This window comes from Equus przewalskii, chromosome 16 (assembly GCF_037783145.1).
Source record: "Equus przewalskii isolate Varuska chromosome 16, EquPr2, whole genome shotgun sequence".
Taxonomy (NCBI): Eukaryota; Metazoa; Chordata; class Mammalia; order Perissodactyla; family Equidae; genus Equus; species Equus przewalskii.
The window spans coordinates 14794741-14819942 of NC_091846.1; the positions used below are offsets into that span (position 1 = coordinate 14794741).

General features: G+C 38.5%; 1 protein-coding gene and 1 non-coding gene across 2 annotated transcripts in view; one reads left to right on the forward strand and one right to left on the reverse strand.

Annotated features, from left to right (window-relative positions):
• Positions 1–6755: 6755 nt before the first annotated feature.
• The window catches only part of SOHLH2 (spermatogenesis and oogenesis specific basic helix-loop-helix 2), a 39733-nt gene continuing 21286 nt past the window's right edge, over positions 6756–25202 (reverse strand). Inside the window, exons 6-10 of the mRNA XM_008518623.2 lie at positions 15457–15604; positions 15211–15299; positions 14417–14538; positions 9230–9486; positions 6756–7808 (exon numbers count right to left, since the gene is read on the reverse strand). Of these exons, the coding sequence (XP_008516845.2) occupies positions 7788–7808; positions 9230–9486; positions 14417–14538; positions 15211–15299; positions 15457–15604 (637 nt within the window). The 3' untranslated portion in view covers positions 6756–7787. The remainder of the gene's footprint in view (positions 7809–9229; positions 9487–14416; positions 14539–15210; positions 15300–15456; positions 15605–25202) is intronic.
• LOC139076576 (small nucleolar RNA SNORA31) lies at positions 22574–22706 on the forward strand. The gene has a single exon (XR_011528311.1). It is a non-coding gene; the product is annotated as a small nucleolar RNA SNORA31 (small nucleolar RNA).

Genomic DNA, 25202 nt, shown 5'->3' on the forward strand with positions numbered 1-25202 from the left:
CAAGCCCAGAGTCCTGCGCAGAACCCACACAAACTGCTTATTCCCTCCCTGCTACAAGAGTGCTGCAGCCTGACTCTGGGGGGAGGTGTCCGGAGTGGCGGAGAGTGGGGAAGATGGTGTCAAACTAAGTGTTCTGCTCTGCTGGGCGGATAGTCACAAGGGAAGGGAGACAGCTTGTGCAGGACTTGACCACTCACCGTTACGGGTGAGAGAATCCCAAACACCCTCACCTTTTAGGATCGTACAAAGCTGACAAGAGTGACACGAAAGGACATTGAGAACCACGTTCCTTTTCCTCCTGTGCAGCAGTGCCCTGGTGAGCAGACAGGCTGCAGGAAGGGAAGGAGGCGAGATAAGAGCAGCTACCTTTGGGGAGGATCTACCGCAGGAACTTTATAAACGTTCTCTTCAACCCTCAGAACCTGAATAAGTAAACGAATATTGTTACCTCCACTTTACAGAAGGTGCAAGGAGGTAAATAATTTACCCAAATATATGCAGCTAACAAGAGGTGGAACTAGGCTACGCTCACACCATTTTGACTTCTAACCGCATGCTCTTTCCAAGACACTCAGCTGCCTCTCTGGGTAGCTTAGGGGCCCATATGTAAGGTTATCAGTGCCCAGAGCTGAACAGTGAGGAAGAGCATTAGGCACTGATGAGGAAGATGTAAGGGCCAGGGAAATGAAAAAGAGCAAGCAGGATTAGGGACATGTTGTGGGAGTCCTGGACTGGGCATAGGAGGCACACAATCACCAATGGCTTTGCTTGCCTTTGTTTCAGGGGCAGCAGAACATCCATGTGTAGACAGTGAAATATTTTCAGGCGGAAGCCTGCTGCGTCTGGCTTGGCTTTGCCAATGGGATCTGATTAGTATTCCTGAGCTTTCATTAGCATTTGAAGGAAATACCCAAATGACACAAAGCCAATTCCAGTAGCTGAGATTTAACATTTTAATTCAATTTCTCTAACGCAGTTAACCTGGTTAGGCATCTCCTTTTTGCAAACTATTTTGGGTCTCAACAAGCAAACCATTTATACAAGCACCTTCAGGATCACCTCCACCAAACCAGGCCAGAGGACGTGCCTCCTTGTAGAGTGAATTTACATCATTTGCTGTGGGGCTGGAGAACTGGGAGTATTTTTCCCAGCCTTGACTGGACCAGAGCCAAGCTTATGGTGCAAATCCCTTAACAGGATCTCCCTGTAAGTGCCCCTTGGGCTGACCCAATCGTGCCCCATCCCGGACAGCAGTATTTTATTGCATCCTTTGTTGTAGATTTTCCATTTTAGGGAGAATTGATAGTGATACTAAGTATAAACACATTCTCTGCCACTCAAACTCTGTGGCTAAGTTTTTAAAAAGGAGCTGGGAAGTCTTGTGGCCAGCAATAATATTTATATTGAAACTCAGCTCTTGCTTCACAGGGTGAGGGCAATGCTGGTCAAGAAAGGAATTCCCTGCCCCACAGACGATTCCTTTCACATGGCTCAAGAAGGCAAGGGAGTATTTTGAGCTCAGAGTAAATCCTGCGGTAGTTTCTCAGTTGCCTAAGACTAGGATTAACCCTTTAAAAAGTCTTTTTATGCCAAGACAATACGTTCATATTCAAAATTTTCCAAAAAGTATGTTCATATTCAAATTTTTTGAAAATATGTTCATATTCAAACTTTTCCAAAAAAAATTTTTCTTTGCTTGTAAAGAAAAAAAATTACTTAACTGACATCTCACATCTCTCCCCTTTCCTTGACTCTGCCAAAGGCTTAGAGGCATTTTGGTCCAGGTCCTGACTCACTAACCCTATAAAAGAGTGGAATTTCTTGTCACACTGAAAACAAAAAGTCTGCGGTGTCTCCTTTAGCAAGATATTTAAAATCATTACCTTACCAGTTAAATGTCATAAAAGGGCAGTTCAATTATAGTGTTCCATTAGGAGATAAAAATCAATGCTTAAACCACGTTGGCCTTCTTCTTGATGATAGTAAATAAAATCTAAAAATATTAAACAAGTAATTACCCAGAGGGAAGTAATCCTATGGGTTTTTCACCTCTTCCTTAATGCCTAATAAACAAAAGATTCAGGACTATTAGCATACCATACATGGGAGAACCAGCTATTAGTTCAAAGCAGTAAAGGAAAAGAAAGCAGTGTTTGTTCTCTTGTTTCTTGTACCCAACCTAACATACACAGGGCTATGGGGATGACTTCCTACTTCCCAACAGTTTCTAGTTCAAAACTGAGATCAACTTTAGATCTATGGGGAAAACAACCTGCAAGGGTTTTCACAGTGCTTGCAGCATTGAGACCTGTTAGTGGGGATTTAAAAATGGCATGACGTCTCTGAAGTCCTAACCCAGAGAATTTTTAAAAATTGGGCTGTTATTTGGAAGGACACAAGAAAAGAGCCTGAGACAGGATGAAAGGAGAAAGAATTCCGTGTTTTAGAAAATACATCACTCCCAACACCCTCCCTTAGCCTTAAGACATCTGGGGAAGAAATAAGTGGACAGGAGTATCTGTTTGCAAAGACTTCTCGGGAGACACAGTTTAGCAGACCACTTTTCAGACCAAGTTTATCCGTGCATTTTAGCAGTCTATTTCTCCGAAGTTTCTCCCAGGAATGCTCAAGTCCACCTAGCTTCTAGAAGTCTTTGCTTTGAGCAAAAAAGAATTTTTTACCAGAGTCTGATGAGTAAAAATTCAACAGCATATATAACATACTATGCAACGTAATCGTGTGTATGTGTGTGTATCTTCCTGTTATTTTGTTTTCAGAAAGGACATTATTCTGAGATATAAAAACAATCTTGAAAAATACAGAGATAAGAGGCTTCTCTGTCTTCCATCTGAGTGTCATGTTTCCATGGCGACGAAACCAGCACTTGATACACGATTAACTAAGGTGATCTGTGGGCTTCCTTCTTCCTCCTTCCTCATTCTATGTAACAGGGAGACAGGCTGAAGGAAAGGGGAAAACCAGGGCATTCTCGATAGTTGGAGAGAAAATTGCCAGGAGGTTCAGGTTCTGGTTTCAAAATTTTGTTATGACATGTCAGTGCCAAGTATTCAGAGAAATGACATATCTTTTTCAATGTTCATTATTTTGCAAGAGTGGCATCCTGCTTTTAACAAACCTTTTGAGTAGTTTTATAAAACATGAAAAATTTAATAAAAATGGGAAAGCACCTGTCTTCACACAAGCAGCTTCCGTTGCCATCTAGATAAACTGAAGTGAGTGAAGCCCTCTCTCATCTTCCTGGTCCTCACTCTTCTTCTCGTTAGACCTACTCAGAATCCCTGGGTCCACTCTCACCTTTGAGTTCCCCATAACTCAACTCTGGGCATGAAGTGCTTTTGTCTAATCATCTTTCTATCTTAACCAAAGAGGTTTCTGAAACCCACCTCCCCAGGTTTCTCACGTATGGAAGTAATGATTCTCTCCACGCTGACCCGTCTCGATTTAGGAGGCCATGCCCCTTGTGCTTCACCTCTTGGTGTCAGCCCTTAACATGGATGTGATTAGCATATTATAAATTAAACAGTGGCTCCCAAACCTGGCTGCACATCAGAATCATTCTATGCAGAGTACGAGACCCCAGTCTAGAACTACGGAATCAGAATCTCGGATAGGAGTCCTGATGCGTATCGTTTTCAAAAATCAACAAGTGCTTCTCACGCACTGCCAGGTTTGGAAGACAATGACGTATGGTTTTAATTTGTGTCTGGTTCTGTGTCCCTGATGGGTATCTGCATCCATTTATGTGCATTTGGTGTTTTTAAATAGGATAATCAGATATGTCTAACACATCTGGCAGTGTTTGCTAAAAGGTAGATTCCCAGATGCCCAGCCAAGCCTACCAATCTGACCCTGTGGAGTATGGCCTGGTAATCTGCATTTTAGCATGCTGCCTCCTCCTACCTCAGTGATTCCCCTGTATAGGAGTCATACTAGAAGACCTGCAGGGACCAGGCAAGTCACTTCCACGAATGAGGCAAGCTGGGTGGGAAGTGACCAGAGGGAACCTGATGCCCCATATAAAGGAGCAGGCACAACTTACTTGAGTTTGTTTTTATTTTACCATACTAGCAATAGGTCTAGTATTACCTAAGTTTTGAATTTTTCTTAAGCCAGAAATTCAAAGAAATTTAAATTCTCACAAGTAAAAAACAATAAGTAAACAAACACAGCTGCCATGGGCAAATTGTGCCCTCTGCTTTTGAGGGTTTTACCCATGAACCACGAATCTCTGGTAACTTGTAATGTCATGCAATACTGGAGGCCTGACCAAGTGACTTCTTATGATGAATTACAGTAGAATTGTAGGGTCAGAAGGTCCCTGTGCGTCATCTAGGCAAACTCACCATCTAATGTTTGAATGTCCCACTTTAACATTCCCGCTGCCCCAGGGTGATGACTCCCCAAATCACGTCATCTCTCATCCAGATCTCCCACCTGTGCTGCTCCAATCTGAATATATTTTAGCTACCTCTACTAGGATGTCCTACAAATACCCAAACACACGTTCCCAGATAAAATTGTCATCTTCCAGTGCCATCCCTCCAGATGCTCTTTTCCTTGTGTTCCCTCAGTGAACATCAATACTACCTATCCAGCCACCAAAGCCCAAAACCTGGGTGTTAGCCTTACTTCTTTGCCCTCATTCACAACGTCTATCTTGAATCATCTCCCAAGTCTTGCTGATTCCGTCCCCTTAACAGTGATCAAATTTGTCAACTTCTCTTCATCCTCACTGCCAATAACTCATTTGGGGCCATCGCTTGCCTAAATTACTAGAATGCTCCCCCTACCCCTCGCCATTGGTTTTAGCTCCCTTCAATTCATTTTGCCTTTAATTCACTGAAGCCAGAGTAGGCACCCCAAAATGCAAATCTGATCATGTCAGTATCATGATGGCAACAAGGCACCATTAAAAAGGACAAACAGGGCAACATCACATGGCCCTAGTCTGTCTCCCTCTGCTCTTGCCTATCTTCTTGCTCCATCCTTCCTCCATCCTACACCTGAACTCTAGGCATGGACATGTGGAATCACGTTCACTTCTCCAAACATGTGACGCTGTCCTTTTCTCGGTACCTTTGCAAGTGAAATTCTATCTGCCTGAAAACTCATCTCCCTAATCAGTCCCCAAATCTCGACCACTTGGCTTAGGTTATGCCTACTTGTCCTTAAAAATCTAAGCTTAATCATCACCTTCATCATCACCACAATTATAACTAACGTGTATTAAATGCTTACTATATTCCAGGCATTGTTTTAAGGGCTTTTATATATATTATCTCATTTATTCTTCACAAGCACCTTAAGAGGCAAGTACTGTCCTCACCAATTTTAGAGATGAGGAGAGCTTAGATGTCACTAGCCCCCAAAGCCTCCCATGAGACTGGGGTGCTGCTCCGATGGACTCCAGCAGGACTTCATATTCTCCCCTTTCGTAGCACTCAGCAAAGTCAATTGCAATTCTGTTTTACCTGCCTCTCCCAGCAGACTCTAAGCTCCCAGATCTAAAAAGTAAAAAAGACTACACCTTATATATAGTTGTATTCCCAGCATTTAAGACAATGCCTGAACAAACTAATAAATAACTGAATGATTTTTGAGTTGTTCAACATTTGAGTGTTCTCCACAGAACACACAACAGTTTGTTTGTGAATACTACCAATTACTGTCATTTATACCATGTTGGGGAATGGTCCAACTCATACATCTGAAAAGTGAGGGGCAGGAAATGGGTGTAAACAGATTGATACGCTATCAATAAAAATGATAGTGATGGCTAAATATCAACTTCCACTCTTCCCTCTCTCTTAACTTCAAATGGTTCCTACATTCTCGACTATGTCTCCTGCTTTCCTTTGGCATAGGCGTTACCTGAGTTCAGATCTTTACTTCCTCTGGGCTCCTCATTCACCCAGGTATCCAAACAAGCATTTATGCATCCATCCCTCCAACCAGCAGTACGGCTGACATTGAGGATACAGAAATGAATAAGGCTAAGTCCCTCTCCTCAAGGAAATGTCTAATAATTTGCCTGAGTCACAGAAAGGGCTCAGGAAACGTTTATTTCTGCCCTACTCCCTGTTCAAACAGGGACAGGGACTGCTACACCACCAGTGTGAAACCTGCAAGCTGTCATCTTTTCTAGGTAAACTCTCTGCAATTTTTCATTGAGAAAATAACACTGCGACTGTCTCATGACCAGCTAACTTGATTTTACAAAGGAAAACCTGCTCTTTTTCTATGGGCTGAAGCCCAACTAGTCTTTCTTCCTTGGTTGAAAGTTGAACTTAGCTGGTAGAGCATGATTTACTAAAAATGAAATTCTCGTATTAGAAATGAATTTGGACACTCGCATGTAGTTCAGGATCATGGGAACTAGCCTTGAAACAAAAACAGAGCTTTAACAATGGATCCACTAGTCTCCTATTCACGCTGAAAGGATAAAGGGGACTGAGAATAGCAAGCAGACAGGAACTATGGGTTGTACTCTATATGTCCTCTGTTGAATTCCCAGCCACAAGCTGTCTCTCACGGCCCACATGTGGATCCAGGGAAACCCTGATGCGCACCAAAAGTCCCTGCAGCAATGAAGACCAGCTGTGACCAGAGGAAGCAGTCTCAGTACCCAAAATACCTCAACAGGTTCTCTTACAAAGTGTCAAAGCAATTACTCCTAAAGGCAAGAGTATAAAGAGCCAAGCACACATTTGTAATAATAAGCATAGAATCTTAGCTGAAAACTTCTAGTTCCTTTATAAAGTTTGTCAAACATCTACAGATTCCATCATCATGGCATCCTCAAAGAAAAGTTTTACAATTGGACATGAAAATTAGGCTATGCCTAAAGTAATTTTTAAACTCAAAAATCTAGTAAAATTAAATTCCCTACATAGTAATACTAAAAGAGGGAACACATTTTATTAACCAAAACAAAAATGAATTACCATTTTCAGGGTCAAAACTGAATACTTTCTTTAACAATAAAACTTATATTGCATAAGAACATTTCAGTGAAATATAAAAGAAACATTTTTCTTCTGTTATTTTCAACAGTCTTTTCTAATACCCATAGAGAGGAGATGAAAAACAAAGAAAGACTTGCTAGTCTAAGATCTAGAAGGAAAAATTTACCTGTTAGCTATCATTTCACGCAAGGGATTATGAAATGCAAAAACAAACACATCAATTTATTCATTAGTAGTCAAGTGAGGAGGGAAACACCTCTCTCAAACTAAGATAACTTAGTTTGGATGGTGAATAACGAAGGAAGCTCTCTTAAATGTCAGCTCTAGAAAAGACACCACCTGGAAATAAGTAACAGGAGTTCACAGTGATACTAAAAATAAGAATCAAGTTGCAGTATCTGTACTCAGTGACACTGGAGTATCAATGTCCCTCCCCAATCTTATCACTTTATCAAGGCTGCAGGGATCTTCTCTATAGTGCTTTTTTTCTTCATAAATTGTGGAATATCTTTTGAGGAACAAAAGACTCTAGGTCACTAGGCCATTTGTTCTTGTACCTTTCTGGTCGGGGGAGATCCAAGAATGCAGGGAGATAAGTGAAAGCTTGTGGCTGGCATTTTTGCTGCTTGTCTTTCTATCTGCAGAAGCTTTGAGCACATTCATCACAAGCCATACAATGCTAATTCTTTTGATATTACGTCTCTGGGTATAGCTTTCAAGGTCCTTCTTTGTCCCATTCTTCCTGTATTGTCAAACTGCGCCCAATAGGTGGTCTAGACTGTGAATTTCAAACATGTGCTATTAATATGCCCAAAACTGTTGCTGCAAAGGGGGAAAAAAACCACATTAATTGAATCCTGACGTGTTCTTACTCATAATGTCACAAATATATTTTCTATGTCCTAAAGCAATATGAAATGATTTGCAAAACCATGTGAAATCTTGAGGTGAATAAACCTACAGGTTTTAAAACATGCATTACTGATTGTTATTAAAAGTAATTATTTTCTTACAACAATTCTCCAACAAAAACTACAGAGAGTAACTATAGGTCAACAACAAAAAAAATAACGTTGTAATGTATTTTCATTTACCCTGGTTTTCCTATTGATAGACTGATGATCATTAGCAACAATATTATATCTGTAGATACTTCATATTTTAAAATTTCTTTGTAATTCCCTTTAGAATATTTCTCTCCAACTTTTTTGGTAAGGTCTCTATCAGTCCCATTTTATAGATTTCATGAGGAAATAATAATAGTACCAACCTCAAAAGATTGTCCAGAGATTCATTAGATCATCCACGTTAAGTACATAGAGTAGGTGGCACATTACGTATGGAGTGTTCAAAACATTTTAGCTATTACTAATATGCAAAAGTATTAGCAACTATCTTAGGGTTATCAGAAGTCCATTTTAAGCAGGGCAGTCTGGTTTGGGTCTTCTTCTAGAACTGGACAGTTCTAAAAAATGAAGATGCCACTGTTTATATACGCTGACCCATCTGCCTAGAATGCTCTTCCTTTCCTCATTCTCACCTCCTAACTCCTCTACTGGGCTAAATCTTACTCTTCAGTTTAGACAGTACTTCTTCCAGGGGTAAGCAGTGCCTAACCTCTCCCAAATCTAGACTGTACTGTATAAACTAGGGTACTCCTCCTATGTGCCCCAATGCATATCACAGTTGCCTGCTTCTATGTCTGCTTCTCTATGACACTAAAGCTTCATGAGGGCAGGGAGCACGTCTGTCTTTATACACTATATTCTTAGGGTAGCACAACAATAGACCATAGTGGGTGCTCAATAGACATCTGTGATACGAGGACATCTGGGATCCGAAATCACCCTGGTTGGTGTTGGAAGAACAGGTTTTCACATAGTGTGAATGACTGCTGCCAGCCTAAGAGGTAAGCAGCAGCTAGTTATGGGGCCAGTTGAGGGTAGGGCTGGGGAAATGGGATGTGGCATTGTAGATGCAGAGGGGAAGACAGGAGGGGCTCTAGAGAAAAGCAGGTTCCATCTGATCACTTAAGGTCACACGAGCAGAGCCACATCCAGATTCACTGATTCTGGAGATCTTGATACCAGTCCTGCAGCATGGGGAACAGAGCCTGAGTTAACTGCACCCGCTCCCAGTCTAAGAGGTGTCTGACCAGAGTATTAACAACAAAATGCAAGTCAGGGACTCCTGCTGGCTGGAATGAAACAGTCCAGTCTGATCCAAGACGCGAGAAGACTTACCAGACAGTTGGGATGTGTTGCGCAGGTCTGGCCCAACACAGAATTGCAGTGCTGAGGAAGAAACTTCGAGACTCTGGGCATGGCTGATGGAAAATGAACTGAAAGGTTCTGATTTGTTACAGCAGCTGCATCACAGGCAGGGATGACTTTAGAATAGTATCTGACAGCATGGAAGGCATTAAGAGAGAGAGCTGTGCTGGGAATTCGAGTTTTATATCCATCACCAATAGCATTCTCTGAAGTGGCGCTGCAATGGCCTTTAATAAAAAAGAAAACAAATATCCATCAGTATACACAAATCTTAATTCTGAACTATTGTATTTAAAAAGAATTGTCCTCTATTTCATTTCCTCATGTTACAAACTTATACCACTGCTACACTCAAATGCCGATGGAAAAATGAATTGTACTTTTCACTAGTGACATTTAGTGCAACACACACACTATAAATTAGTGTTCACATATCCTTAAAAGACAGAGATTTTAGAGGAATATCAGATCTCTGTGTCTTTGCGGGGAGGCGGGGTATGTGTGTGTGTGTGTAGCTTTCACCATAATCAAAATTGTGACTACCCTTATAAAGCAAGGAAGAATGTTGGAAAGAACGCCATTCAGCAATGAATAAAGTTTGGTTGATTTTCTATCAATGAAGTGGGTTATATCCTTATATAACTATATTCTGCACAGTAACTAGAAGGCAGAAAAATTTTTTAAATATATAATGAATGTTAATGTAATCTCAGCACTGTGAATATCTATTTTCCTCTGGACATTAATAATACAGAAAGTAAAATAATGTAATTTCATGTCTAGTTTAAATACAAATTTATCTGGAATATTTGAGAAAAATCATTTCAGCAAATGTGTACAGAGATTTATGGAAAAGGACAAGCAAAGGAAACCTAATAAAGTCTAAACGCTGAATGAGCCAGCCCTTCTGTGTTACAGGCCAGACTTTGGCACAGAAACCTGGTGACCTCAGGTGCTCATTCAACTTCTCCAGCCTTCAGTTGACTGACTTGGGCTGTGAAAGTGGACTTCTAAAGACTTAAGTGTCTTCAAGTGCTCTAATCCTCTTTCAAAAACAATTTGGCAACACGCATTATGAGCTATATGTGTGCTCACGTTCCGGAACTCATTCATCACAGACTTCCAGGTATCCAGCCCAAGGAAAAGTCCAGAATATAGAAAAATGTATATTTGGGGAAATATTTCCTATCATATTATATATAAAATCACTCTCCCCACACAGTCAGAAATACTAAATCTAGCAGCTGGAGGATGGCTAAGAAGATTATTCTATAAATCATTTGATAAACTACTAAAACCATTAAAACGGTGATGAGGGCTGCATAATAAAAATTAAAGTACATATGATGTTACATAAAAAAAGCAGGAGACAAAATTGGATGTTCAATATAAATACTACTATAGAAAAATATACATAGAAAAAAACAAAGGAAATACATAAAAAATGAACGCAGTTATCTTAGCTCAGTTAATAAAGGACTAACATTGCTTTTTATTTTATTTTATTTATTCTATTTTTTTTTAGGAAGATTAGCCCTGAGCTAACATCTACCACCAATTCTTCTCTTTTTGATGACGAAGATTGGCCCTGAGCGAACAACTGTGCCCATCTTCCTCTATTTTATATGTGGGACACCTGCCACAGCATGGCTTGACAAGTGGTGCATAGGTGTGTGCCTGGCATCCGAACTGCTGAACTCTGAGCTCCTGAAGCAGAGCATGTGAACTGAACTGCTACACCACTGGGCCAGCCCCTAATATTGCTTTTTAAATGGAGAAATGTATATAAATAAAATTAAAATGAGGGTTTTAACTCAAAGACCTCCAAGATCTCCTCCAGTGTGACCATGCCCTGTGTCTGTGGTCCTAGTATACAGTGTGTTCCCAAGAGCAGTTGCTGTAGGTGATGCGATACCCAGAGATGCTGGGCACAGAAAGGCCTGAGCTCACGACCACGGAAAGAGCATTTCAGAGTTTCTGCAGGATATAAATAGAGCGCAGAAGTAATGTATGTGCAAGAAGTAACATTGACAGGCATATGCCTATGGCATGACCTCCATCTGATTTAATCTGGGCTGATTTAATCATTCCGTGTGACATCCAGCCACAGCTACTTTAAGGAGATTAACCATGGCTCATGGCTACTTTTTTTCTATTCTCCTCCCCTTTCCTCTAAGTCAGGAGAACAGTCTAAATTGAGTAATAAAACACTCTGGGGCTGATTTGGTTATATAAACAAGGAGGGCTATACTCTTTTTTTGGTCCTTTTCTCTTTCGACTTTAGACACCATCCCTAGTGACCTCATTTGTCCCCGTGGCTTCCACTATCTCCCCATAATATGCATGGTATCTCTACCGCAGCACTCAAAATACCATAGGACTCATATTCTGCTACAAATCTGTGAGCTCCGTAAGGGCAAGACCCTAGATCTTGTTCATCCTTGTGTCCCCATCTTTGAGGCAGGGGTGTCTAAGCTAAGAACGAAGGATGAACTTGGACTTAACCAGGTGGAGTGTGGCCAAGGACATTCCCAGCATTGGGAACGTGCTGAAGCGAGAGTGGAGTCCCTTCGAGGAAGTCAGCAGAAGGGGGACCTCAGACTCGGGGCTGAGGAGATGGGTAGGGCGTCCTGCCCTCCAGCATCTAACATGCAGGTTAGGAGCTCAATATTTTACTGGTTTCTCAATGAAGAGAAACCTTCAGGAGCCCTGAAAGTCACTGGGAGCTGTGTTCTTTTACCCGGGCTCTGCTTTTTTCTATTTTCTTATTTCTACAAGCACATGGGCATGCCTAGACTTGATAACACAAATAACAAAAATGCCTCACAGTGCATAACTATTTGTTTCACAATGAATATTCATATAATGAATGTTTCTTGAGCCCCTACTGCATGGTAGTCATTGCTCTGGGTGCTACAAATACAGGAATGAACAAAACAGGCAAAAACCCTCCCCATCTTCATGGAGTTGATATTCTAGTGGGAGAAGACAGGCAATAGAAAAATATGCAAGTAAAAACTACTAGAAAGTGATAAGTGCTATGAAGAAAAATACAGCAGAGAAAGTGGATAAGGAGCCCCAGGCATTACGGGACACCGAGAAGGAGTGGGCAGTATTTATTGGATGGTTGAGAAAGACTCACTGAGAAGGTGACACTTAAGCAAAGACAGGAAGGAGGTAAATAAGCTAATATGTTAAATGCTCAGTACACAGTTAGTACTCAATTCATATGAATACTACGCCTCCCTTCATATTCTATTCCCATAATAAAGTCACCAGTGTGCTTGTCAGCTATCAGGAAGATGAGTTTTATCCTGGACAGCCACATGTAAAAGGATGAAATTGGACCACTATACAAAAAAATTAACTCAAAATGGATTAAAGACTTGAATGTAATACCTGAAACCATAAAATTCCCAGAAGAAAACAGGGGGTCAACTCCTTGACTTGGTGTTGGCAATGATTTTTTGGATTTGATACCAAAAGCAAAGGTAACAAAAGAAAAAATAAACAAGTGGGACTACATCAAACTAAAAAGCTTCTGTATAGCAAAAGAAACCATCAAAAATGAAAAGTCAACCTATGGAATGGGAGAAAATATTTGTAAATTATGTATCTGATAAGGGGTTAATATCCAAAATATATAAAGAACTCATACACTCAATAGTGATAAAAACCAATAAAAAATGGACAGAGGATCTGAACAGATATTTTTCCAAAAAACACATACAGATGGCCAACAGGTACATGAAAATATGCTCAATATCTCTAGTCAGGGAAATGCAAATCAAAACCACAATAAGACATCACCTCACACCTGTCAGAATGGCTGTTAGCAAAAAGACAACAAACAACAAACATTGGTGAGGATGTGGAGAAAAGGGAACCCTTCTGCACTGTAAATTGGTGCAGGTACGATGGAAAACAGTACAGGGGTTCCTTAAAAAGTTGGAAATAGAGGCTGGCCCCGTGGCCGAGTGGTGAAGTTCACGTGCTCTGCTTTGATGGCCCAGGGTCTCGCTGGTTCGGATCCTGGGCACAGACATGGCACCGCTTGTCAGGCCACGCTGAGGCAGCGTCCCACACGCCACAACTAAAAAGACTCACAACTAAAATATACAACTATATACTGGGGGGATTTGGGGAGAAAAAGCAGAAAAAGAAAAAAAAAAAGATTGGCAACAGATGTTAGCTCAGGTGCCAATCTTGAAAAAAAAAAAAAGTTGAAAATAGAACTACTGTATCATCCAGCAATCCCACTTCTGGGCATTTATCTGAAGAAAACAAAAACACTAACTTGAAAAGATATATGCACTCCCATTTCACTATAGCATTATTTACAATAGCCAAGATATGGAAACAACCTAAGTGTCCATCAGTGGATGAATGGATAAAGAAAATGTATACACAAATACAGGAATATTATTCAGCCATAAGAAAGAATGGAATTTTGCCATTTTTGACAACATGGATGGACCCTGAGGGCATTATGCTAAGTGAAATAAGTGAGACAGAAAAAGACAAATACCATATCATCTCACTTATATATGGAATGGCAGAAAAAACCACAAAAAAACCCAAAACCAATCTCATAGATAGAATAGACTGGTGGTTGCCAGAGGCAGGACCCAGGGGGTGGGCAAAATGGGTAAATGCAGTCCAAAGGTATAAACTTCTAGTTATAAAATAAATAAGTCATGGGATGTAATTACAGCATGGTGACTATAGTTAATAATAGTATATTGCATATTTGAAAGTTGCTAAGAAACTAGATCCTAAAATTTCTCATCACAAGCAAAGAAAATTTGTAACTTTGTACTGTGAAAGATGTTAAGCAGACTTATTTTGGTGATCATTTCATAATGCAGACAAACAACAAATCATTATGTTGTACACCTGAAACTAATATAACGTTATATGTCAATTATACCTCAAAAAAAAAAAGATGAGCTTTCTGATAATGATGGTCAATTTTGAGCCCAGTTTCTGGGATGACACTGTTTAAATGCCTGTGGCCAGCTTGTGTGCTTCAAGTAGACAACACCAGAAGGACTCATGGTATAATCTTTCAGCTCTGCTCCTTTTCCTGCTGTGGCAGTGAAGGACATCCACGCAGGTCCAAGCCCACTACAACCCAGGGCGTCAGGCAGGGCTTACCTCTCCCAGCTTCATCCAAGGAGCTGCCCGAGGCAGGAAGAGAGTACACATTCAGGCACTTATTAGCCAGGAATCTTATCCCTCTCACAGGTGAGCAAGTGCTTGCCAACACACTGTTTTCCCTTAAAAGGAAGAAAGAAAGACTTCACACATTTCTCAAGAAGACAATATGAACATTGCTGAGTTCAATTGCTCTTCTACGATTTAAGTTCTAAAAAACACACAGAGCCTAAACTGTGGATTAAATATAAGGACCAATTGTTGGCCAGGCCTCAGGAGAATTCTTTAGGATGTGGAGGAATGATTTGCTTTTCCTCTATAGTTTTTCTTTGTTTACATATTCTAATAAATTTAAATAAGGAATCTTCCATTGGGCACATCACATTTTGTACCAGCAATTTCTTTAAGAACTCCCAAGTGAAGCAGGGCTGGACTGCTCCAGGGCCTGTGACCTCCTGTAACAGAGAAAAGCTCAAACTCATTGTGCCCCAAGTGCGTTGCCACAGTCACAACCATCACTACCACTACCGGCAAGGCCTCATTTTAAGATTCTCAGAAATAACAAAAGAAGAAATAAGAGAGAGTCAAACGATAACAGGATCATGGGTCTGAGAATATTACATGTTCTAATACTGTAATTAAATGACACACATCGGAAATGAGAAAAGTTCACTGATTCTCAATAAATACCTGAGTTTTCATTATGAGTGGGTTAAGTGCCTGTCTACACTTCTAGCATCAGCATCAGAGGAAAATAACAAGCCGACTTCAGATTCTCAAGAGCCCTCTCATACCTTTGTGCCATGATCGTGCCTGGGAGGGATAGCTGGACGGGCATTTGTCTCTTACAAAACCGCCTATCACTCTGAAGTGCTTCTGTAATCTACAAGAGAGAAAGAGGGATCTATTCAGATAGCTATAGATATTTTTTCATATATACAAACAAGTGTACATTTCCAACTATAAAAAAACAGAAATAAAATTGTAGCACTAAAGCATTGTCAATGAGGACAAAATTCAAGGGCTTGAGAGTCCAATACCTGGCCCATAACGTCTGGAGGGATTTTCTCCCGGATATACCTCACGTAATCAACTGTTGCCTCAAGAATCGAAGCGGCATCATTTTTTCTCCCCTTTATATATGGCAGCAGAGTCCGCAGCTGCTCACAGCAATACTTGATTCGTTCTCTAAGCAGAGAATTGTAATAAACAAGGAATAATTAGTCTCATTTTCTCCCTTGTACACAAGGACAAACAATCCTTCCTCCTAGGCTTGTTTATAAAGGAAGTGCCCCCTCCCCATCCAGTCTCCATTTCAGAGAAAGGCTGTGTCCCCACAAGCCAGCAGCCCCCCTGCCCCTGGAATCACAACTTCCTGGCGCGTCTGCTCACACTGCTGCCAAGTACAATGTTTGTGCTGACGGCAGCCCCAGCTCACTTGCTCCAGGCCTGCTGCAGGATACCTAGACCCTGGAGAGAAGGCACACCCCTGCCTACAGAAACCTATAGACGATGCTCCCCTCAGAGGAGAAGATTGCATACTGTACATAAATCCTTTTGCAATTCACACTGGAAGCCTTGAAGGCAAAGAGTAGTCAGGATATTCATGTCACTGTGACCTCGACTACATTTCCAACAATAGATCAATTAGCATCTTGTAATACATGGGCTTTACATGTAACTTTATGTTCTGAGCCAAAGGAAAATCAGAAGGCTGCTTCCTTTACATGAGGTAGGTATGGACAGAACAAATAAACCAGTATGCAAATGAGAACATCGCCTGGGCTAGTATCAGAGAGAAATTAACCTGTTTCATAGTTCTGAATGGAAATACATAGGAAATGTAAATGTAAATTGATCTAAGTCTTTGGTACCTTCATTTATGCATTTGTTCATTTAATAAACATTATTAAACACCTGTCTTATGCTGAATACTGCCTTGACATATATAGGGTCAAATGGTGGCCCTGCCAATTATGAGCTGGGACCTTCAGCAAGTTATTAAACCTTGCTGAACCTCATAATAGCAAAAAAAAAAAATCAATTAAAAAATCTAAGTTGGGGGCTGGCCCCATGGCTGAGTGGTTAAGTTCATGTACTCTGCTTCGGTGGCCCAGGGTTTCACTGGTTGGGATCCTGGGTGCAGACATGGCACCACTCATCAGGCCATGCTGAGGCAGCGTCCCACATAGCACAACCAGAAGGGCCTCCAACTAGAATACATGTACTATGTACTTGGGGGGCTTTGGGGAGAAGAAAAAAGAGGAAAGATTGGCAACCAATGTTAGCTCAGGGCCAATCTTTAAAAAACAAAAAATCTAGTTTGATATACAGCCAGTAAAAAAACTTATTCTGGATCAGCGGTGTTTTAACTGGGCTTTGAGCTCTGGGGATTCTGTGGAGGTGTCTCAGGGACTATTCTGGAAAGAAAGGGTTGGAGGAGTCAATAATTTGACAATGTGTAAGAAGGGCTTTGAGGGGCTGGCCCCGTGGCCAAGTGGTTAAGTTCACGCGCTCCGCTGCAGGTGGCCCAGTGTTTCGTTAGTTTGAATCCTGGGCGCGGACATGGCACTGCTCATCAGACCACGCTGAGGCAGCGTCCCACATGCCACAACTAGAAGAACCCACAACGAAGAATACACAACTATGTACCGGGGGGCTTTGGGGAGAAAAAGGAAAAAATAAAAGAAAAAAAATAAAAGAAAAAAAAAGAAGGGCTTTGAAACTTTTAACTACCTTTGACGTGGTACTTCTACTTACAAGGACATAAAACAGAAAAAACTTCATAAAAAGATATCACTATAGCAATATATCAGTAAAATATGAAAATAATCTAAACACAAAATAAGTGGATGCTTAAGTAAGCTGTAGTATATTAGCTCAGTAGAATATTATCTGGCAGTGGAAATGACATAAAGTTTATTGAGGAAAAATAGGATATTTTTATAGGAGACAAGTGTAAGATATAAGACAGCATATAAAATATGACCAGAGCTATTAAATAAAGCAAAAATAAAGTACAGAAAAAAAGACTGAAAGCAAAAACATCAAGTAACGGTTATTTCTGGATGGTTGGGCTATGGAAAATATGCTTTCTTTCTTTTATTTTCTATGGTTTCCAAATATTTTTGCTGGGTATATGTCACTTTTAAAATGAAAAATCATGTTAAACATTTTTTCCAACATTCCTTAGGAAAATGTTCAAATATACAGAAAGATTTAAAGAACTAAGAATTCTTAATCATTAAAGTTGGGAGAATTAAGAATTTGTATAGGGAACACTTACATACTCATTACCTAGAGTCTATAGTGAACATCTCCTGTCCTTGATTTCTGTCCTCATATATGAATCATCCCACTGGCCATGCATCCATCGATTTTATTACACCGAAGCATTTAAAGTAAGTTGTAGATTTCAGCACACTAAACCCCTAAACCTATCAGTAGTTGAAGTTCAGATTATTTCATTTTCAGGTAAAAGGCACACAAAATAAAATATACAGATCTTAAGGGTACCATTCCATGAGTTTTGACAAATTCACAAAACCATGTAACATAAACCCTAAGAAACATTATCCTGACCTCAGAAAGTTCCTTACAGTCTTTTCTAATCTCATCCTCTGTAAGAGGCAACCTCATTCTGATATTTTCCTACTCACATTAGTTTTGCCTGTACTTGAACTTCACACAAGTTCAATCTTACAGCATGTGCCCTTTCATGGAAGGTTTCTTCACAAAGGACGTTTTTGAGATTTATCCTCATGGCTGCGTATATCAGTTTGTTTCTTTTTATTGAGTAATAGTATTCCATAGTATAAATATGCCAAGCTTATTTATCCATTCTCTTATTGATGAACACTTTGGCTGTTTCCAGTTTGGGGTTATTAATAAAACTGCTAGATCATTCTGTACACCTTTTTGTGAATGTATGCTTTTATTTCTCTTGGGTAAATATCTAGGAATAGAGTTGATGGGTTATTTTATAAATTTATAAGAAAGCAGCAGAAGTTTTCAAAAAATAAGTACCATTGCACACTCCCACCATCAATGTATGAGATTTCCTGTTGTTCCAAATCTTTGATAACATTTAATATTGTCAGTAGTTCTAACTTTAGCATTTTGGCCTTTCTGAAGGATATGTGGTAGTAGCTCATGCTTTAATTTGCATTTCCATGACAACAAATTATGTTGAGCATTTTTTCTGGTGCTTATTGGGCACTAGCATATCTTCATTTGTTAAGTGTTCAGATATTTTACCTATAATTTAATTGGATTGCGGGTCTTTTTATTATTGAACTTTAGCACTTATTTATATATCTTTAATGTAAGTATTTTGCCAGTATATCTGTTTTGCAAATATTTTCTCCTAGTTTGTGGTTTCCCTATTTATTTTCTTAGTGGTGTCCTTTGATAGCAAAAGTTTTAAATTTTGACGAGTCTAATTTATCTACTCTCTCTTATGGTTATTGCTTTCTGTGTCCTGTCTAAGGGAGAACTGCCTGTGCTTAGGTTGTGAAGACATTCTCCTATGCTTTCTTCCGGAACTTTACTGTCCAATACAGTAACCATTAGCCACATAAATCTATTTAAATATAAATTAAATTTAAGATTCATATCCTAAGTTGCAATAGCCACAGTTCAAATACTACTCAATAACTACATGTCGCTAGCGGCTACCTTATTGGACGATGGACAGATAGAGGCCATTCCTAACACTGCAGAAAGTTCTATTGAACAGTGCTGTTCTAGAAGCAGTACAGTTTTAACTTTATAGTACAGCTCTGTCTATGCTCCATCTTGAATTAACTTTTTTTTATGGTATAAGCGGCCACAGTTCATAGTTTTTCCAAATGGATATCCAATTGTTTCAGTATTATTTATAGAAAAGATTTTTGTTTCCCAATTTGTTTACTCTGGTTTTGTTGAAAATCAAATGACCATAAACGTGTGGGTCCAGTACTGGGCTGTTGTGTTCCACTGATCTACTAGTCAACCTATACGCTAGCAGCATATTGATTACTGCAGCCGCCTACTAAGGCTTCAATTGAGACAGTTTTAAGTCCTCCAACGTCGTTATGCTTTTTCAAGATTGCTTTATTCTAAGTCCTTTTCTGTTTGAAGTCCTTTTCATACATTTTGAATCAGATTGTCAATTCTTACCGAAAAAAAGCCCATTGGGATTATGATTTAGATTCAAATAAAGCTATATTTCAGTTTGGTGATAAGTGACATCTTAACAATAATGAGTCTTTCAATTCATAATTATGGTATAACGCATGATTTAGGTTTTCTTCAGTTTCTCACAGCAATATTTTAAGTGATCAATGTACAGATCCTATATGTCTTTTTGCATATTTGTTCCTAAGTATCCTAAGGCTTTTTTACTCTATTGTAAACGTAACTATTTTTAAATTTTTCACTTTCCAATTATTTGCTAATATATAAAAATAAAATTGATTTTTGTACATTGACCTTATATCCTGAAACATTGCTATATTCACGTTTTGGTTCTAGTAGTTTTTTGTAGGTGTCTTAGGACCTTATACATAAACTATAAATCAGAGAGTTTTGTTTCTTCCTTTCTAACCTGTATGTCTTTTATTTCTTTTTCTTACCTAATTGCAATGGCTATGACAGCTTATTCAATGATGAACAGAAGTGGTAAGAATGGGCACCCTTACTTTGCTCCAGATTTTTTCAAGGAACAAAGGGTCAAAATTTTGTCTAGTGTAATATTAGCTATAGGTTTTTCACAGATGCCCTCTAACAGATTGAGGAGGTTCTCTTCCAATTTGTTCTCTTCTAATTTGTTGAAAGGTTGTTTTTTTTTAAAATCTTGAAGCAGTGTTGAATGTTGTCAAATAATTTTTCAGAATCTGTTAACCATGTGGTTTTTCTCCTTTTTTCTGTTTAATGTGGTGAATTGCATTGATTTTTGAATGCTACACCAGCCTTGTTTTTCTAGGATAAACCCTGTGTGGCCATGATGCAGTACATCTTTATATATTACTTAATTTGATTTGCTAAAATTATGTTAAGTACTTTTATGTCTCTGCTCATGAGGGATGGTGCTGTGTAATTTTCTTTTTTTATAATGTCTTTATCAGGTTTAAGATTACACTGGCCTCATAAAATAGGTTAGGAACTGTTCCCTCCTCCTCTATTTTCTGTAAGAATTTAAGATTGGTATTACTTCTTCTTTAAAGATTTGACAGAATTCATCAATAAAACCATTTGGGTTTGGTGTTTTCTCTTTGATAAGGCTTTTATAGAAAGTTCAGTTTCTTTAGTATAAAGGAGCTACTCAAATTTTCTGCTTCATCTGGTATCAGTTTTAGTAAATTGTGTTTTTCAAAAATTTGTCCATTTCTTCTAAATGGTTGAACTTCTTGGCATAAAATCATTCAAAATATACCCTTCATGAATCTAAATGTTTATGGGATCTGTAGTGATAATCCCTCTTTCATTCACAATGTTGGTAAAATGTTTTTGGTCTCTCTTCTCACCTGCCTGCCTCCCTTTCTATTTCCTTTGGGAATATTTCAATTTACTTTTTCCAGCTCCTTAAAATGCTCCCTTAGGTCACTGATTTTTATACATTTTGCCTTAAAGCCATAGTGTTTTCCATAAGCTTTGCTTTAGCTGCATCTCACAAATTTTGAAAGAGTCTATTCTCATAATCATTGTTTGCAATATTTTCTAATTTTCCTTGTGATTTTTTTTCTTTTACCCATGGATTATTTAGAAGTGTGTTTTTAGATTTCCAAATATTTGAGGTTTTCCTTTATATCTAATTTTTATTGATTTCTAATTTAGCTTCATTGTGGTCAGGGATGATACTCCTTGTGAATTCAACTCTCTTAAAGGTACTGAAATGTATTTTACCCCCCAGCATAGAGTTTATCTAAGTGAATGTACCACGTGCCTTTGAAAAGAATGAGGTATTCTGCAGTAGTTTTTGGGAATAGTGTTTTACAAATATCTATTAGATCAAGGTGGTTAATCGCATCCACATCTTCCATATCTTACTGATTTTTGGCGTCTGTTATATCAGTTGCTGAGAGAGAGATGTTAAATCTCCAACAATGTTGGTTGCTACTTGTCCCTTTAATCCTGTGAATTTTTGTTTCCAATACATAGTCACATGTTATTTGTGATTGTTATTATCATTCTGATAAGCTGACACTTTCATCATTAGGAAATGTTCGCTTTTTACCTCAATGACACTGTCTGTCTTGAAGTCTACTTTATTTAGTATTAACAAAGCCAAGCTGGTTTTCTTATACATACTGTTTCACAGTATATATTTTTCTATTAATTCACTTTACTGTGTCTTTATATTTACTTGGTCTCTTACAGACAGCAGATAGATGGGTCTTGTTTTTTGTTTTTCTTTTACCCATTCTGACAATCCCTGCCTATAAGTTGAATACAGTTGGATAAAGGTCTACCATTTTACTGTTTTTTTCCCTGCAGTCTCTTTGGCTTTTTCGTTCTTCTGTTCTTCCTTTCTTGACTTATTTTTGAATAATTTTCAAAGTCCAGTTTTAATTGTCTGTTGGCTTCATAGCTATGCCTTTTGCATATCTCTTTAGGATTGCTCTAGGGATGACAACACATATCGGTAACTTTTCACACTCTATTTAGAGTTAATATTTTATAACATCACATAAAATATATAAATGCTGCGATCACGTAAGTACATTTATCCGACTCACTCTTCAGGTTACAGTTGTCATACGTATTAAATTTACATATATTACCATCGCCATAATTTAATGCTATATTTTTAGTTATAATAATCTGAAGCATTTTAAATAAATAAAGAGGGAAAATGTCTGTTTTTCTAATATTTACTCACATATTTATCATTTCTGATGCTATTCAGTCCTTTCTGGAGATTCAAGTTTCCATTTGTTATCATTTCCCTTCAGCCTAAAGAATTCCCTTTAGTTTTCTTACCCAGCAGGTCTGCTGTGTCAAAATCTATAAGTTGTCTTTTATCTGAAATGTCTTTATTTTACTATTTGCTGTTGGGAAATAATAACTGATGGAAATACGATTCACACAAAGAAGTGAAGGGCATCAGACATGATAAATATGGTAGCATACATAAAAGGTTAGTTTTCTAACTTATTAACATCTTAAAAACCAACAGTACATCTATCTGACAGACCTGGAGCAGTTACATCTGCTGCTAAGGTTTCCACTAGAGAGGCAAGAATAAAGTGTTCTCGTGCTTTCTATGTGTCTGACTGTGGCAGCCAAGATTGAAAGGGGGAATAGAGGAGAAAGACATGGTAATACAGAAAAAAGATGAAGAGAGAATTTTTGCAACTCAGAAATAACCTCATAAACAATGGAGAGCCTGTTTTACTAAAAAAAAAAACTAAACTTTGAGTTAAAAGACAAACAATAGTTACAGATTAAGATGACTAAAAATTATTCACCATTTCCTCGATGAAGAGGTAGGGTCTATGTTCCCTTCCCTTGAATCTCTGCTGGCCTGTGTCTGCTTTAACCAAGAGCTATCTGGAGAAGTGACCCTACAACAGTTCTAGGACAAGCTTATAAGCAGATGTAGCTTCAGCGTTGGCCTCATGAAACCCTGAGCTGTCATGTAAGAGATCTGTCGAGCTTGCTGGGGAGCTGCTGAGACTACAGGGAAAGAAAGCAACCCATTTGAGCACCACCTTCCAACCATGCCCACTAAGAGACCATCCTTGTGGATGATAATGCGGTGGGCTCTGCAGACAGGTCATTTGCCAGCTGAACACCATGGAGTAATCAGAGTAAACACCACGTGGAGAAGAACCAGAGGCAAGTTCTGCTCAAATGGATGACTCATAAAATTATGAGATTTGATAAACGGGTTGTTGTTTTAAGCCACCAAGTTTCAGGGCAATTTGTTACATAGAAATAGTTAACTGGAATAATAGCTTACTGTTTAAAGCAAAAATAATAAAAATGTGGGGTCGATAACATATGTAAAGGTAAAACGTACAACAATAAAAGAAAATAGGAGTGGGTAAATGGAAGTCTACCATTACATGTTAAATGGCATAATATCAACGCAAGGTAGACTATGAGAGGTTAAGGATGCATATTATAATCCAAGAGCAACCACTAAAAACCATAGTTTTAGCTAAAAATCCAATAGAGGAGATAAAAAGGAATGCTAAAACATACTTGATTAATCCAAAGGAAGGCAAACAATAAGAAAAAAAAAAGGAACAGACAATAGATTAGACTAGTGAAAACAAATAGAAAAATCGTGGACCTAAAACTAAACTTAGTAATTAAACTATATGCAAATAGACTAAACACTCCAGATGAACAGCAGAGATTGTCAGAATGGGCAAATAAAAAAGAAAAACGAGATTCAACTACAGGCTGTTTACAAGAGATATTCTTTAAATAAGGATATATGTAGGTTACAAGACAACCATGCAAACACTAATCACAAGAAAGCTATACATCAAAGTAGATTTTAAGACACAGTATAAGCATACATAAATTAGCATTTATCATTTCCTAATGACAAACGGTCAATTCATTAAGAAGACAGGCACTTAAAATCAGAGCTTCAAAATACATGAAGCAAAAACTGACAGAAGTAATGTGAAAAATCGACCAATCTATAGTCAGCATGAAGATTTTAACCCCCTCCAAAAATCAATAAGGGTACAGAATATGTGAAAAACTACCAACAATTCTACCTAATTAATATTTATGGAACACTATACCCATAATCAGCAAACTCCACATTCTTTTCAAGTGCACATGGAATATTCATCAAGGGAGACCAAACTTTGGGCCATAAAGCAAGTCTCAGAAAATATCAAAGCTTATAAAACCTCACAGAGCATGTTCTCAGATGACAATGTAATTAAATTATAAATCAATACCTGGAAAATCCCCAAACACTTGGAAATTAAGTTACATACTTCTAAATAATCATTGGTCAAAGAAAAAATCACAAGGGATATGAGAAAAATATTTTAAACCGAATGATAGTGAAAATATATCAAAATCTATGAGACACAGCTAAAGCACTACTAAAAGAGAAACTTTTATAAAGGGAAATTTATAGTTTTAAATGCTTGTATTACAAAAGAAGAAAAGGTTAAAATCAATGATTTAAGTTTCTACCTAAGAAGAGAAAACAAAAGCAAAGTATAGAAAAAAGGAAATGACAAAGAGCAAAATCAATGAAATATAAAATGAGACAATAATAGAGAAAATCAGTGAATAAAAATCTGGTTCACTGGGGGCTGGCCCCGTGGCCGAGTGGTTAAGTTCGTGTTCCACTTCGGCGGCCCAGGGTTTTGGCAGTTTGGATCCTGGGTGCGGACATGGCACTGCTCATCAGGCCATGCTGCGGTGGCATCCCACATGCCACAACTAGAGGGACCCACAACTAAAATATGCAACTATGTACTGGGGGGATTTGGGGAGAAAAAGAAGACAAAAAAATTGGTTCACTGAAAAAATCAATACAACTGATAAATCCCTTGCTAGACTGATCAAGACAAAAAGAGAGAAAACAAACTATCAATGCCAGAAATGAAAGAAGGAACATCATCAGAGACCTACAGACATTAAAATGATATTAAGAGAGTATTATGAATATAAAGTCATCCAATAAGTTTGATAACTTTGACTAAATGGACAAATTTCTTGAAAGACATAAATTAAACCAAACTCACAGGAAAAATAAAGAAAAACCAGTCCTATAATCATTAAGGAAATTGAATTTCTAATTAAAATGTTCCCACAGAGAAAA